Raw genomic sequence first — 14,566 nt, forward strand, 5'->3', positions numbered from 1 at the left:
TAAATGGAAGTGCTCCTGTCTTTGCACAATTGGAAATTGACTAAAAGTCCTTTAAAGTGATCATATTCTTTATTTTTAAAGTAATTAAACTGAAATTCTTATGACTATAAGAGTCAGATAATTTGTTTTACTATTCAGAAACATAATTGAATTATGTATATATGTAAAATTGTACAAAACTGCATATATCATTATATGAAGTTTGTGATGCAGTTTTAAAGGTAATTTTGCTGATTTGTTATGACTATATTCTATTCCTAACATACATGCAGTCAATATAAAAATATATTGGAATAAAGTTATTGTATACTAACGAAAAAATAATTATGGCTGTCTCCATTAAGAGGGTTGAGGAAAAAATCTGGAAGCTAGAGATGGGGCTGAAGATTGTAGCAAAAAGTCTCAGAAATTTTCAAACATTTTCCAAGCTCTAGCACTTGTTAGATTGTTTTTAATTAAAATTTCAGAATCCTTAATCAAAAAACAAAATAATAGAAAATTTACTGTGTTCTAGTGAATTTCTTGTTTTTGTTTTATCCTTAGTCTCTCATGGAACCATTCAGTTTCATAAGACCCTTAGGTGACATAGTTTGAAAAATCCTTGTCTTCATCAAGGAAAGTGGCACAGCTTAGAGCAGACAGCACTGTGAGCTTCAGGCAATGGTCTAAGCAAGGACAGCTCTATCCAGCTGTTACAAAGCCATTGAAATCTGAAAATAATATGAATATAAAGGAACTCTGCTCTATAACTCTGTTCCAATAGTTTCGGCTAAATGCTTGGGCTGAAGATTATGAAATACAGTATGAGAAAAAAAATCTTTTGAAATGTCTAATTGATGAGGGGTTACCTATTAATATATTTAACCTATAGACAGTACATGTGAGCAATTTCATTTTCCTGTTGAAAACCAATTTTATTCTTGTAGGTAAACAATTCCTTTGGTCAATAAAAGAGTTTTTGTTATATAAAACAAGCCTTTCTCTATTGGTATATTGCTTCTATGCCTTTGCTTCAGGAAATTAGCTGCAGATTTTTTGTCAGTCACATAGAAGTTATTTAAACCAATTTCACATAGGTGATGATACACCTTAAATTTTTGATGTAAATTCTTAATGATAGGTGGATAATCATGGGCTAGAACTGAATTTGCTGTTTAGTACTCTACAGCTAAAAGCACATATTGTAACATACTTACCATTCTGACTGGATAATTTAAAACATATCTCTTGTATTTTCTGAAGCCTAGAGGGGCAATCAGGCCTTAGAATGAAATATATTGTACAATTGATCACATAAGCAGTGATGGTAAATATCTCCTCTTCTATAAAGGTGATGTCAGCGAAGGATCAGCCAGCTCCCTGCTCAGGCTGGATTCTCTTAGGGATTATTAGAAGCAGATATATTCCAATTTGTCTCTAGAGAACCAAGTCCCATTTTGTAAAACATCTAGCTGTCTTAGGTTGGAGAAAGATTTGCTCACCAGGCTGTGATTATTGGGAGAACAGCAAGTCTGCCATGTTTGGATTTGACTTCAGCCTGTTCTGCCCACTCTAGACTGTCACAGCCGCCATGCACTGGGAAAGAACATCAAGAGAATATTTCTATGGTCCAGGGAACTGATGCATATCTGAACATCATTAGCATACTGATAATAACATAGCTCAAGCTGTTAGACCTTTCCCAGTGGTTTGATATTGATGTTAAATGCATGGGAGGAGCAGCCCCCTAAGCACTTGGTGTAGACTACACCAAGAAAGATACCAGGTGTTTCTAAAACTACTTTTTTTTAAAGATTGGCTATTATAACAGAATTTTGCAAGTCAGAATGTGCTTGTCCTTCTAACTTCATGTGAATTTAGGAGTCTGACTGGGATACTTCTGTCGCTCTCCCTGCCCCTCCCCAAACCTCAATCTGGGCTTCTGCAGTGCTTATTTGCTTGTTGTCTCTCTCCGATCTTCTCCATTGAGATCAACCTCTTACTCTTTACAGGTATCCCATATATCAGAGGCCACTGGGTTGACCATTCCTTCCCCATAACTGCAGACCATAATCATCTTCTTAGGAAGGAGAAGAGCCACTATAAGGCTTCCTGATCCTCAAAGGTAGTCCAGTAAATTACTATGGTCAATACTATCAAAAACCAGGAGCAGATGAGGTGTATCAATTCCATCCAGGTTCCCAAAGGAAAAGTTTGGAGACTAATCAATATTAATTTAGGATCAAAGGATCCAGAGATGGCATCTTCAGAGAATGTTCCACAATCTACTGCTTGACTGTAGGCAACTCCCTTCACACAGAAAGGGATTATCAATCTCATGGATCCAAGTGGTCACTTTCCCATTCACTCCTCACAAAAGCCAGGGATCCAAACTATTTATACATGGCAGATGACCTCATCCTCTCCACTTCCTTGGAGTTCATTCATACAAAGAGGATGCCAATAATATGAGAAGGCAGTGCCCTAGCCACCCAAAAAATGCTGAGTCAAGACTGTGGCACTTCTCTGGCAGTGAAATATTGTGCAAACTGATTTGAGTAGCCAATTGAGATGACTCCTCTCCAAATGAGAGTCTTAAACCTAAACAAAACTGCAGGACAACTTGCTGATGTGATAATAGTGAACCCACTTTACCACTCTTATTAGCTAAGCTATGAGCATGTAACCATGTAACCAGTTCCGTTTTTTGACTTTTTCTACTAAGGCTCCAAGCATCATTTCTGGCATATTTGCTAAGAGGGTTCTGTCAATCATGCTGCCAACTAGGATCAACCTTCAAAAAGAGACTGTTTGGGAACCATTGAGTCCAGTACCCAGCTTTTCTCCTATTGTAGGGGTTTACCAGGCACTGACCAATTAATTGAAATTTTTAAGTCTTATTGCATGAAATGCATTTCATCTATTTATTTGGTATGGCATAGTAAAATGTAGCATATACTGAATATATTAAAATGACGACAACACAAGTGACTGGAGTACACAGTGGTATTTTATTAGTGCTTAACATGCAGCAACCACTGGGACAAAATCTAAAATTTAGGATTACAATTTTGATTTTTAAAAACTGTTGAAGACTACAAATGCAACAAAACTGCTGGTTCATGCATTTTCACATTCTACACACATAGGCGCAATTTACATAATGACTTTCCATTTTGTGGAGAAAAATCGTAGTTCAACGAAATAGCTGAACTTTTCTCAGTGCAAGAACTGTTAGGGGATTTAATATATGGCTATACAGGTTTATGCATTTTATCACATTAATACATAAAAACTGAATCATCCATGCTGAATGAATCGGATAGATCATTCATGATAAAGTATATGTATTTGAGATTCTTTTGATACTTGATTGTGAAGATATAGTTGGGCTAACAATCTTTTAGGGTGTGATAATTTACTTAATTTAAATCAATCATAAAATTATTTTTAAAATTTAAAAAAAGATAAAGTGCTGTAGCAGTTGTATACTAAAAACATTTAATAAAAGTAATGAAATCTAGAACTACATTGGACATTCATAAAAAGGAAATCCAGGAAAATACCTCATGTTTAGAATACTTGGGAGGAGAAATAGTTTAATGGAACTAAGTACTGCCTTTTTCTTCTTATCAATGCTGTGGCCTCTACTCAGTTGCTTTGAAATCAGGAGGAAATTAACATAGTGTAATTAAAACATGTTTTTCAAATACATATATCTGCATTCCTAACAGTCTACAAACGCATAACTTGTGCACTGACCTTTGGATAGATAGCAATTTTACATTGTTAATAATGTTCAGTGCAGCAATAACTTTTAAACATACATTTAATTTCTTTTAAGAATCTGAGCAAAAGAAGGGAAGAAGTCATTAAAATGCTTAACAGAGATTACTGTATTACTCCAATTGAAAAAGTCTTCAAAATACAGAGAGGGCAATGTTTTCATAGCTGGACCATTACAAATAGCCCTTGATTTAAGGCCAACAATAATAGATTAGGCAACTATAATCTATGGATAATTCTATATTCAATGAAAAGTGGTAATTAAGCTGAAATTAATGTTCATGCAAGGTATCACAAAGGTGTGTGAAATATATGCTTTCCCAATATTACCCATCAGGTAATTTCAATAGATGTAATTTGATTTTAAACAATGCTTCAGAATTTATTTTGTATGGAACATTTTTGGAGGAAGCATTCTATTTTAAATAAATTAATGAATTATATGCTTTGCAGAGAGTAATAAGCTCTGAAAACACATTAATACTGGCTGTGATTTCACCAACATCATATTTAAACAGAATTTCCTTCTATACTGTTAGAGAAATAGATGCAACAATTATGCTTTTAAAGGAAGTCCCTGCTAATTTATATTATAGCTGGTACTTTGTGCTTGCTTCTGTAAAACATTTATAAAAGGAAGCCTTGTACCTCTTTTGAAGTTTCAGTTATTATGTACCTAAACAAATTGATATTTAAGAAGTTGCTCACAAAGCAGTATTTAAATTATATTAATAAATATATAAGCCATTTAATATACAAATTATAAAGAGTTGCTACTATTTATATACATTTCATTGAATATATTTTGATGCTTTTTAATATACCTGCCTTTTTGTGATTTTTATAAACTATTGTAAATTTAAAGTATCCTTTAATTCACTTTTGTATTAAACAGAAATTAAAAGGAATAGAGAATTTAAGCAAAACAAAAAACAAAACCCTTCATAAAACTTAACTTTAATTCTAAGAATTAAACACTTTACACTCCAGCCTGTTGATATTTCCCATTAAGATTAACCAAGTTAATTTGAAAACTTAATAAGTTTTAAAAAGTTAAATATTAAAACTTCCAACATATAAAGTGGTTTATACTCAGCTGGTATATTTGCAGAACACATGTAGAAAGGATCTAATGAACTGAATATATTGGAATCTCAGAATAAATGTCAATGGCCCAAGAATTTAAATAATATAAGTGGAAGTCATTAAATGTGTTACTATGCAACATCTGTAAACTTTCAATCAACAACTGATTTTTAAAATATATTCTGTACAAACTATGAAAATAAACACCTATTTTAAATGCAGAAGTTAATATTAACAAATAAAGCATAGCTTAGGATTTGTACTTAATTTGAATTATATAGGAAAAATGTATGCATTTATTAATAAGTTTACTTGTTTATTCCATACTGAAAAATAAACCAAAGTCTAATAATCCAAGCGTGGTCTCTTTTCATGGCACAATACACTGCTTAATGTGGATAGGGAGTATTAAAAATACAAAGAATTCTTGCTCCTTCTGATAATACTGCTAACCTATTTTAGTTACAAAAGGATTTTAATCAGTAATACATAATCAAAAACAAAACTTTCTGAATTAAATTTATTAATACTCTAAAAAAGGGAAAATATTTTCCATTCTTTTCCATAGAAATCCTTAATATGTTTCTGTATGAAAAAAATCTGCATTACACAATCAAGAAGAAAACTGAACAAAAACGTTATTTCATTCTTCCCAATGCTGTATCCTCATGTCTAAGCCTATTTGCACTTCATACTAGCAATCATTCTGCCTGAATTTTTTATAAAATAAAGGAATATTTTTTTTATTACAATATAGTAAACAATATTTTCTGTATGGCAATATTTTCCATTAGAATTGCATTTACCACTTTGAAATAGTTAAACAACAATGCACATAAATTTATTTAGTCAGAGACATGCTGAGTCAAATATATCCATCACTTTTTAATGGAGGACAATATTTGACTCTGACACAGAATAAAGTACTGAAGTAATTGCAATCTATTTTAAAAAATAATTTCCTATATTTGAAAAAACAAGCAAATTAATCTCAATTTCCTGTCTCAAATATTGCAGAACCCAAATGATGCATACGTTTTATGCATATGTCTATGTGTATACAGACAAACTGCTAAACACACATGTATAGGTTGGCTGACATACTAATATTTAGAATGTTATGTTCCTATCAGCTTTCCCCCCATACTTCTTATAGTCTAAAAATGAGGTATTATCCACTAGTTTCTTCTGCTTTATTTCTCTTTTTTTAAATGTGCATATGTGTGCTTAAACCAATGGCATACTGTACCTTAATATATTAAGCTCTTTTCTATCCATATAGATTATGGAATTTGCCATTTGAAAAACTCTCATTTCTTCAAGAGCACAGATGTAATTATTTCAAATAAGCACTACATTAAGGATCAATACTGTCTACCTTCTCAGGAAAAAATGTATTACCCCCTCATTTACTAGTGATTCCTAAAGTAAATCACATTTTCCTTCATATTAAGAGCTGCAAAACACATTCTGACTATGCACATTCATTCTGGCAGCATGCTGCAATTCCAAAGTGATTAACTGAAGTGCAAAATAAATATTCAAGTATGTATATTAGATGATTACTGTACAGGATACCCAAACTAACCATAATATTTTGAAAATAAAGCATACCTGGATATACATGTTCAAAGTAAAGGAATGTTTTGCAGCAAAAGGAGCTTACATTTTCACCTTATAAAACTGAAGTTTGTATACAGATTCAAGAACTAATACTAACTTAAATTTGGAGTCAAATGCTCTCAGGACAAAGCATGAATATGAAATTTACAATATCAAAACACTGCACTAAGCAATCCATCCTCTTAATTAATACCAGGAGTGTTGGCATTAGCTCAGGTTTTTGTAAATTTGCCAGCTCGCCGAGAAGGTTCATATGGCACTCGCAGAATACTTGGAGTTTCTTCCATTACTCGTACTAAAAGGTTGTCAATATAGTCCTCAAGTTCACGAATGTGGGTATCTTTTTTCTTCAGTTGTTCTTTGTGTTTCATCAACTCCTGCAAGACCTCTTCATATGTAAGATTATGATATCCTATTGCAGCATCAAAAGGATTTCCATCCTAGAATAAAGATATTTTTAAGGATAGAACTAGAAGCATGGTCTTAATAGAAAAGTGTGATTCATTCAAAGGCTTCACAAAAGTTTCTCCATATAATTCACAATGTGGCATGCATTATAGAAGCACTTTTAAATAAAGAGGAGCAAAGAAATACACTTATGGCAAACACCCCTGCATAAATACTGCAAATACATCAAGATCCATTTCTGTCTTGGATATAATAGGTTTTAAAAATATTGTAACGAACAGCTTACAGGTAGTTCTCACAAGCACATTTGGGACCGGAACATCTGTCATTAACATCATTTTTCAGTGCTATCATAACTTTGTATAGTTGTTAAAGAAAAGTTCATAAATTAAGGATTACTTCTATTTAATCCAGCTTCTTCATATCTTCTCATGTAATTTCAACACTGCTCTAACTCTATTATCACAATTCATACTAAATAGCACTGTACATGGTAATGTACAAACTCCATGAATTAATGAATAATTAGAACCCCATTTCTAAAGAAATGCAGGGAGCATTTAATAAATGTGTCCTATATGTCATATGGATTGGTACAAACTAAGGATTCTTATATTACTACCATGTGGAAGCTGCAGATAATATTTCTATATCACAGCCAATTTTAATCATACAATTTCAGAACTATTCACTATATGTGTCTTTCTGTGTATAAATTTCCATATAAGCAACACATGAAATTTTATAAGTGACACAAACATGAACAATTCAGGAATTTTATTTATTCCTCACTATAAGTTATAATGTTGTTTATAAGTAACAGGTGGCAACAACTGTTTCAGACATTTTCTCAAATCAGCTACTATAATTTCAAGAATTATAAGATTTGGTATATTTCTATTTTTTTCTATCAAAATAGCTATGCAAAAAAAAAATTCTGTTTAGGTCAAGTTCTGATTTGTATTTATATATCCCATTATACAATTGGTCAATGGTATGGAAAAAACTAGCCCTGATACAAGAAAACAAACAAAAGGAATATATTGTAGTTTCTGCTATCAGTTAAGGATCCTAGGGCAACTGCTATGACTGTGAAGTACTGGAATGATAGGCTGACAGATATATCTTTCTATGTAGATAGAAACTCTTAGCTGCAACATCCTGTAGACTTGGGCCAGAAAAGGAAAAAAGTGAAAGAAGCAGGAACAATTAATTGCCATTCAAGAAAGAATTAGAGAAACAAAGATTAGGCTTGCCCAGCTAGTCACAAGTCCTAGGTATAGTTTATCACTTTATTCTGGCCTTGAAGAACTGATCTCATCCACTCCCTTTGCTTGTATATCTTGCTTTTTTTAAGTTTCTAAACCTGACGACAGGGCCTCTCTCTCTTTCTCTTTTGTTATATGCTAATAGCAAGTTCATTGAAAATTAGGACATAAATACACACACAAAAGCAACAAATAAATAAATAAAACAACCCAAAAAAGTTCTGGGAGAATTCTGCAACTATCAGAATGGTTCACCTGATTAATTCTGGCAGAACTTCAATAAGAAAGTTGCAGGAAAATATAAATACTAAGGAATTTATAGTACACCATTTTCCCCCTGTCTCACTGTTGATCTGCACCTAAAAGCAGGAGCAGATTGTAATTGAGATCTAAGTGAAAAGAAGCCTCCATCTGGGATCCACAGTGCAGTGTTATTAAGTGAACATTTCTCTGGACTATTTCCCACTTTCCTGGCAGATGATGATGCAAAGCAACTAGTCTATATTTGAAAAGAACCCAATATGATTAAAATGGATAATAGACATGACTCAAAAACATTTCTTGGTTGCTTCCCAACAGTGAGATAATGCTACATGCTTCTTTTTAATGAATTCAGACTCTATTTTAAGATTTGCTCATATCTATCACTTTCTATATTTAAATAGCAAGTTAGGGTTCACATCCACAGAAACCACACTATCATTCAATAATCTGCAACTGAATGAATGAAATGTAAAGTATTACTGCATATATGAAGTAAAATCTATGATATAAAAATACTGTTCCTTGCTTATTTATCTGGATGACACTTAATACATTCAAATCACCAACTAATGTGGAGCTCATCAAATATAACTATCAATTAATCCTTCTGCTTTTTGAAACTATTCACACTCATAGACAGATACAGACATATAGGTATAGATTTAAAATGGCATTTAAAAGTAAGTGAAACATTTAGATGTACACAATTATTTTCTAACATGCAACTGGAAGAACATTTGCAAGATTCCAGATATGTATCTGAAGCATTTAGACTGCTACATGATGAATGAATATGATTGGAAAATGTCCATGCAGTTTGACAAAAAGCAAACATCTCTGACCAAACTACCTTAATGTTCATATATATATACACATACATACATACATACATACATACATACATACATACATACATACATACATATATATATATCATTATAATTTGACAACATGTTCTAATTCTGTAACCCTAATTAAAGAGTATGCAAATGTCCCTTGTTTCATTTTGGATACCTTGTCTGTACAATTTTATACACCAATCTTTGCCTATTCTGGTAATGTATGAAATTGTTTATTCAAGACATATCTAAAAATGTTTGAACTGCCTTTCTTTCAGAACTGAATCTTAAAGGATCAAAGGTTTATGGTACTTCTAAAGCATTGTTTGTCTAAGTACATTTTCTAGTTCTAACAGAGTTGTAATTGAAAAATGAGAATTCTTGGAAGATTCATATTTCAGTGGGACTAATTGCTCTGTGAGTACATGTTTCTCTTCCAGATTGACCAAAGTTGACTGTAATATCTAAATTTAAGGATAGCAATAAACTATCAATATTACAATGCAGTTAGTAAAAAATAGGATCTCTGAAATTTGTTTTAAATGACTGCTGGTCATACATACAGGATTTTAATACATCAAATGCACAATAATTCAGTTTTAACCCCTTTCATTCAAATTACTTCTATTTAAAGTTTGGCACCTATCATATAATTAAAATATGCAAGTGGAAATTTGAAATAAAGCTAATTAGAATGGGTGAGGGAGGCAACATAAATGCTGCAAATCTGTCAAGTGTTAATTTTTTTGAGCTCCTGACCATTAATTGAAAATAAAAAGAGTGCTTTTATTTATGTTCATAGCTCATTTGCTTTTAGCAATCATTTCAGAATAGTGTTTATATCTCCTGCAACTTTTCAAATACTTATATGACTGGGACATGTTTACAGTATCATAGGCATAGGTTGCAAAATCTAAAAGAAATGTTGATACATACTTTTTGTTTCTCTGAATTGTATAATAATTCTGAATTTATATATTCATTTGCACTTTTAAAAATATATTCATATTTTAGATAATAATTTTTTTCATGTTTCCATCTTTGTATCAGTTGGCAGAAATACCATTTTAATTATATACCGCAGATGGTTGAATATATTAAACTTTGTTCATTTCTGATCACTTAGATCAAAACATATGCATAGTTTCAAGTAAAACAACTATATCTATGCAACTAATGTAATGATTGAGATCAATATAATTTTACTATCTTAAATGGAAACACATGTTCAGTAAATAAGGACAAATTAACTAAAAATAAATATTCTATGCCATTTCCCAACAATATTGATATCAAATTCAGTAAAGAATAGGAGAAAAACACCACAGTTTCAAACGAGCAAGCAAGTAGAGAAAATCTGATAATCAAGTATTATTTGGGTACAAACTGATAGCTGCTGCGGGAAAAAGCAAAGATAACATTTGAACTTGGCATTCTTTGATCATTTGTTTATTCTAATAAGGACATTTGTTTTGGGAATATAACTGAAACCACTTTCTCATCTCTTGTTTTACTTTTCCATTCTTCTTTTGGCTTTTAATTAGGCTTTCTTTTCAATCGGCTATCTCTCATTCAGTCACAGGTGATAGCACTAACAAAACAAAATAAATATATAAAATACCATTTCCCAGGGGAAAACCACAATGTAAGTCATTGGAAGAATGCTATTTAAATTACTTCAAACCTATTTGTTAAGGCTGCAATATTTGAATTCTTGCAATTATTATGGTTCATATTTCCTAAAAAAGTGCCTTCTACACATTGTATTTCCCATAATTTGGACTTCAAGAGTAAAATAGTTTTTTAGAAATTTGTTATATTGTTCTGAATAATGATATAGAAGCATAAAAATAAAAAGCTTTGAAATACAGGTAAATAATAACATTTGTTATGCAAGCCTCCTAAAGATAAATATGGTAGCTCAATGAGTTCAGTTGAGTTCTTCCTAAATAATGCACCAAATCTAATGAACTGATTCTTAAATTAGTGACAGCTTCAACTGAGTCTGGACAAATAGCATTCTCTTTAAACAAGGGAAAACCAACTTTATAGTTATTATAGAACAGGCCGTAATACTGCCATATTTGAACTGAAGAAACAGATCTAGCATTTAAGAGCCTCTTTTTATTTTTCATGATGATTTATAAGGTTTATGAAGTTCATGGAAGTCCATAGGTAGAAGCCCTTGCCAGCTAGTATATGGGCACTAAAGATTGTCACTCATGCCTTTATCACTTCCCTTATTGCTACAAACTGCTTTACACGGGTCTGCTCTTAAAAGAGCACAGAAACTTCAACTACCAGTAGTATAAAATGCAGCAAGACTATTTTGTTACAGTCTTGTGACAACATGCTGCAGGAGATATACTGAATACCAGGGTTTTTTTGAGTGCAATTCGGGCTGCTGATTATTTCTATAAAAACCCATGTATCTCACAGCTTAGGTATCTATATCACCACCTATTACAAAGATACTGTGTTGTCCAAATGCAAATGAACATAGAATGCCTAGTGAAAGTCCTCACTTATTGAAAAATATCAGAATAACTGAGTTGGAAAGGAGCTTAGAGGTCTTCTAGTCTAATCCCCTGTCCAAGCAGGAGATCCTACGCCACTCTGGACAAAGGGCTGTCAAATCTCTTCTTAAAAACCTCCAGTGATGTCACTAATGCTATTTTGCCTAATTACCACAATACTTAGAGAGGGAAATTCCAGTCCCAATCGGATTGCAAAGTGAGGGCTACTTGCATTTTTTCCCCAGTAATTCTAAATTACATTTTCTTTTTTCATTCTGGTTTGTCGCTATTGCTCTTTGTGCGGTACTGGGAGTCTTTTATGATTGAGTTTATTTTTAATAAATAAATAAATGTTTCTTGATTATTATCTTGTAATATTTATTAATCAATCTAGAATTCACATTTGGATTAACTTTTCTAAACCACTTAAAAAGACCCATAGGACTTGGATTTAGCAAATAATAATTGAGTATATTATCTTCCAATAAACAAAAAGTAAAAGGATGAAAAGGGATTAGGGGACTTAGGTTCAAAAGTGCTCATGCATTGCCATCTTCCAGTATTTCTGTTACCTTCCAATATATTTCCTTCTTAAAATATATATTCCAATGAATTTAATGCATAAAAGTTCATATTTCCATCAAATATACAAGCCTGTAGGAGGCAATATTATTATGCATCTTGTCACTCAATTAAACAACATATCCAAGGTGAAAAACAACAGGTAATACAGTTGAGAAGTATGAATCCTTTCAATAAAAATAGAGGCCGAGAGGGGTTAATCTCTTCAGATTAGAAAGCAAGAAACTGGGGAGAAATATACAGCAACATAAATAAAGTTAGATAATTAATTTTTCTTCAACATAGAGTAAGGATAGGCAGCTATGACCCTTGAGCGTTTTTTTGTAGCTGCCATAACATCATATACTGCCAATGCCTAAAACTGATAAAGCAATTTATTTCCGTTTTAAGGCAGGAGACTGTTTTAAAAGGTGCATAAACAATCTTAAAAGAAGTTAAAATCTCTCCAAAACAAAAAGGGAAAGCAATAAACCCTACCACCAGCAAAATGTGATATTTGGTTGTTTCCACTGTCCATTAATGTTCCATCCACCATAACCTTTGCTTCTAGAAAAAAGTGCTGCCTCCAACCACTAAAAGATTGCCCATCCCAAATAAAAGAAAATAGCACTCTGTCTGTGCATATGACCCACTTACATATTCAAGAAGTGTGAAAAATGGTCTATATTTATATCAGTACAAATTCATACTGTGCATCTTTTTTAAGTTATGAAATTTAAGTCAATTGTTATTTTCTGTGTACCTAAAAACATTAAGAAAACATGTAAGTATGCATGCAGAATGCCTTCTTATGCATAACAGGTATGGGATTAGATTGCATGATTCTGCTTTTTACCCAATCTTTTCATATATGGTTTGATTCATGAAGCCACTTACCACAGATTCATGAAGAACAGGCTATTTATACCTTTAAATTATTAACCACATCTATTGTGGGGTAATATATCTCTATATATCACATGTTAAAACAATCAACAAAAAAGACAACTTGTTTCTGAATTATCAATTTCAAGAAGGAAATGAATAATCCAGATGGGATTCTGGATTAATTCAGGAAAGAAAATCTGTACATTTGTACTATTAAATTAGGGTTCAATCAGTCTGCTAAAAACAATAAAGTTTTAACCAACTAAGCTTTAAACAGGGGATATTCCCTCTCAAATATAAAATGGAACATCAATCAAGTAGTTACTTACCATTGTTTTTTGAAATTCTTCAGAGTTTTCAGAATTCACATTAAAACTATGGAAGTAATAAAAATATATATAATATAATAAATATTTAGAAGTATGTAATATCTCAAAATAATGGTTGCTCTTTTCCCATACATCATCCTTCCCCCAGATTTTTGAAAATTAGACACAGAAGATTTTTTTTCTAAACAGCACTATCGTTTTAAAAGTTAACATGTGTTAATATTTAACGTGTAGCCAAACAGAAAGTTCGGATTTCTTCGAGAGTTCAATACTTCAGTAATAGAGTTCAAACCCTTACAAGACATTATCAGACCATATGTAAGCTCAAGAAAATGATCATGCATGATAATAATGTTCTACCATTCTGGTTACAAAACAAACATAAACATGCTCTTCTTTATATAAAGTCATAGTAAGAAGCAGTAAACTATATATACATTATATGCAAATACTACACATCATAGAAAACTATTTGGATGTAGCATTTTAAAATTTCTATTAATGTAAACATATATACTAAGAGTGAATACGTTGAGGGTTGATTGATCCTATTCCAACTTTAATGATACTAAAATGCACTGATTCCTATGGGCCCTTCTTCATCTAGAATAAATGCTATGTGAAAATTGGCTTAAGTAGTTTATACCAGGTTTTCAACGAAAGGATAGCTGTCCTAAAAAAATAATAACGATTGCCCTTTGGGGCTTTGTGTCCATGTAGCAAGAATACAGTTAGGATGGGGATAAGGATATTAGTTTTCCTTCCAGAAGAATTTGTTAAAGTATAATCAGAGAGGAAGAGAAAGTCAGAAGAAAGTAAAATAAAATCTCTTCATAAGTTTAAGGTTATCACTGCAATGATCCCATAGGTACTGATTCAACAATGTATGAAATAACTGGTTTGCCGTTTTCTCCTTTGAAGAAACAATACTGCGACTTCCGGTTCCGGATCGCGGCGTGTGCAGCTATGCAGAGAGACTCCTCTCTTCGCGGGCTGCTTTCCCTCTGCCAGTAGATCCT

At 32.2% G+C, this 14,566-nt stretch overlaps 1 protein-coding gene across 1 annotated transcript in view; it reads right to left on the reverse strand.

The window, feature by feature from the left end:
• Positions 1-2,971: 2,971 nt before the first annotated feature.
• Positions 2,972-14,566, reverse strand: part of RAB11FIP2 (RAB11 family interacting protein 2) — a 33,605-nt gene continuing 22,010 nt past the window's right edge. The window contains exons 4-5 of the mRNA XM_039346758.1: positions 13,548-13,593; positions 2,972-6,914 (exon numbers count right to left, since the gene is read on the reverse strand). Of these exons, the coding sequence (XP_039202692.1) occupies positions 6,687-6,914; positions 13,548-13,593 (274 nt within the window). The 3' untranslated portion in view covers positions 2,972-6,686. The remainder of the gene's footprint in view (positions 6,915-13,547; positions 13,594-14,566) is intronic.

The sequence above is a fragment of the Crotalus tigris genome, unplaced genomic scaffold (genome assembly GCF_016545835.1).
Source record: "Crotalus tigris isolate CLP2741 ecotype Arizona unplaced genomic scaffold, ASM1654583v1 scf7180000017536.10889498, whole genome shotgun sequence".
NCBI classification, from domain to species: domain Eukaryota; kingdom Metazoa; phylum Chordata; class Lepidosauria; order Squamata; family Viperidae; genus Crotalus; species Crotalus tigris.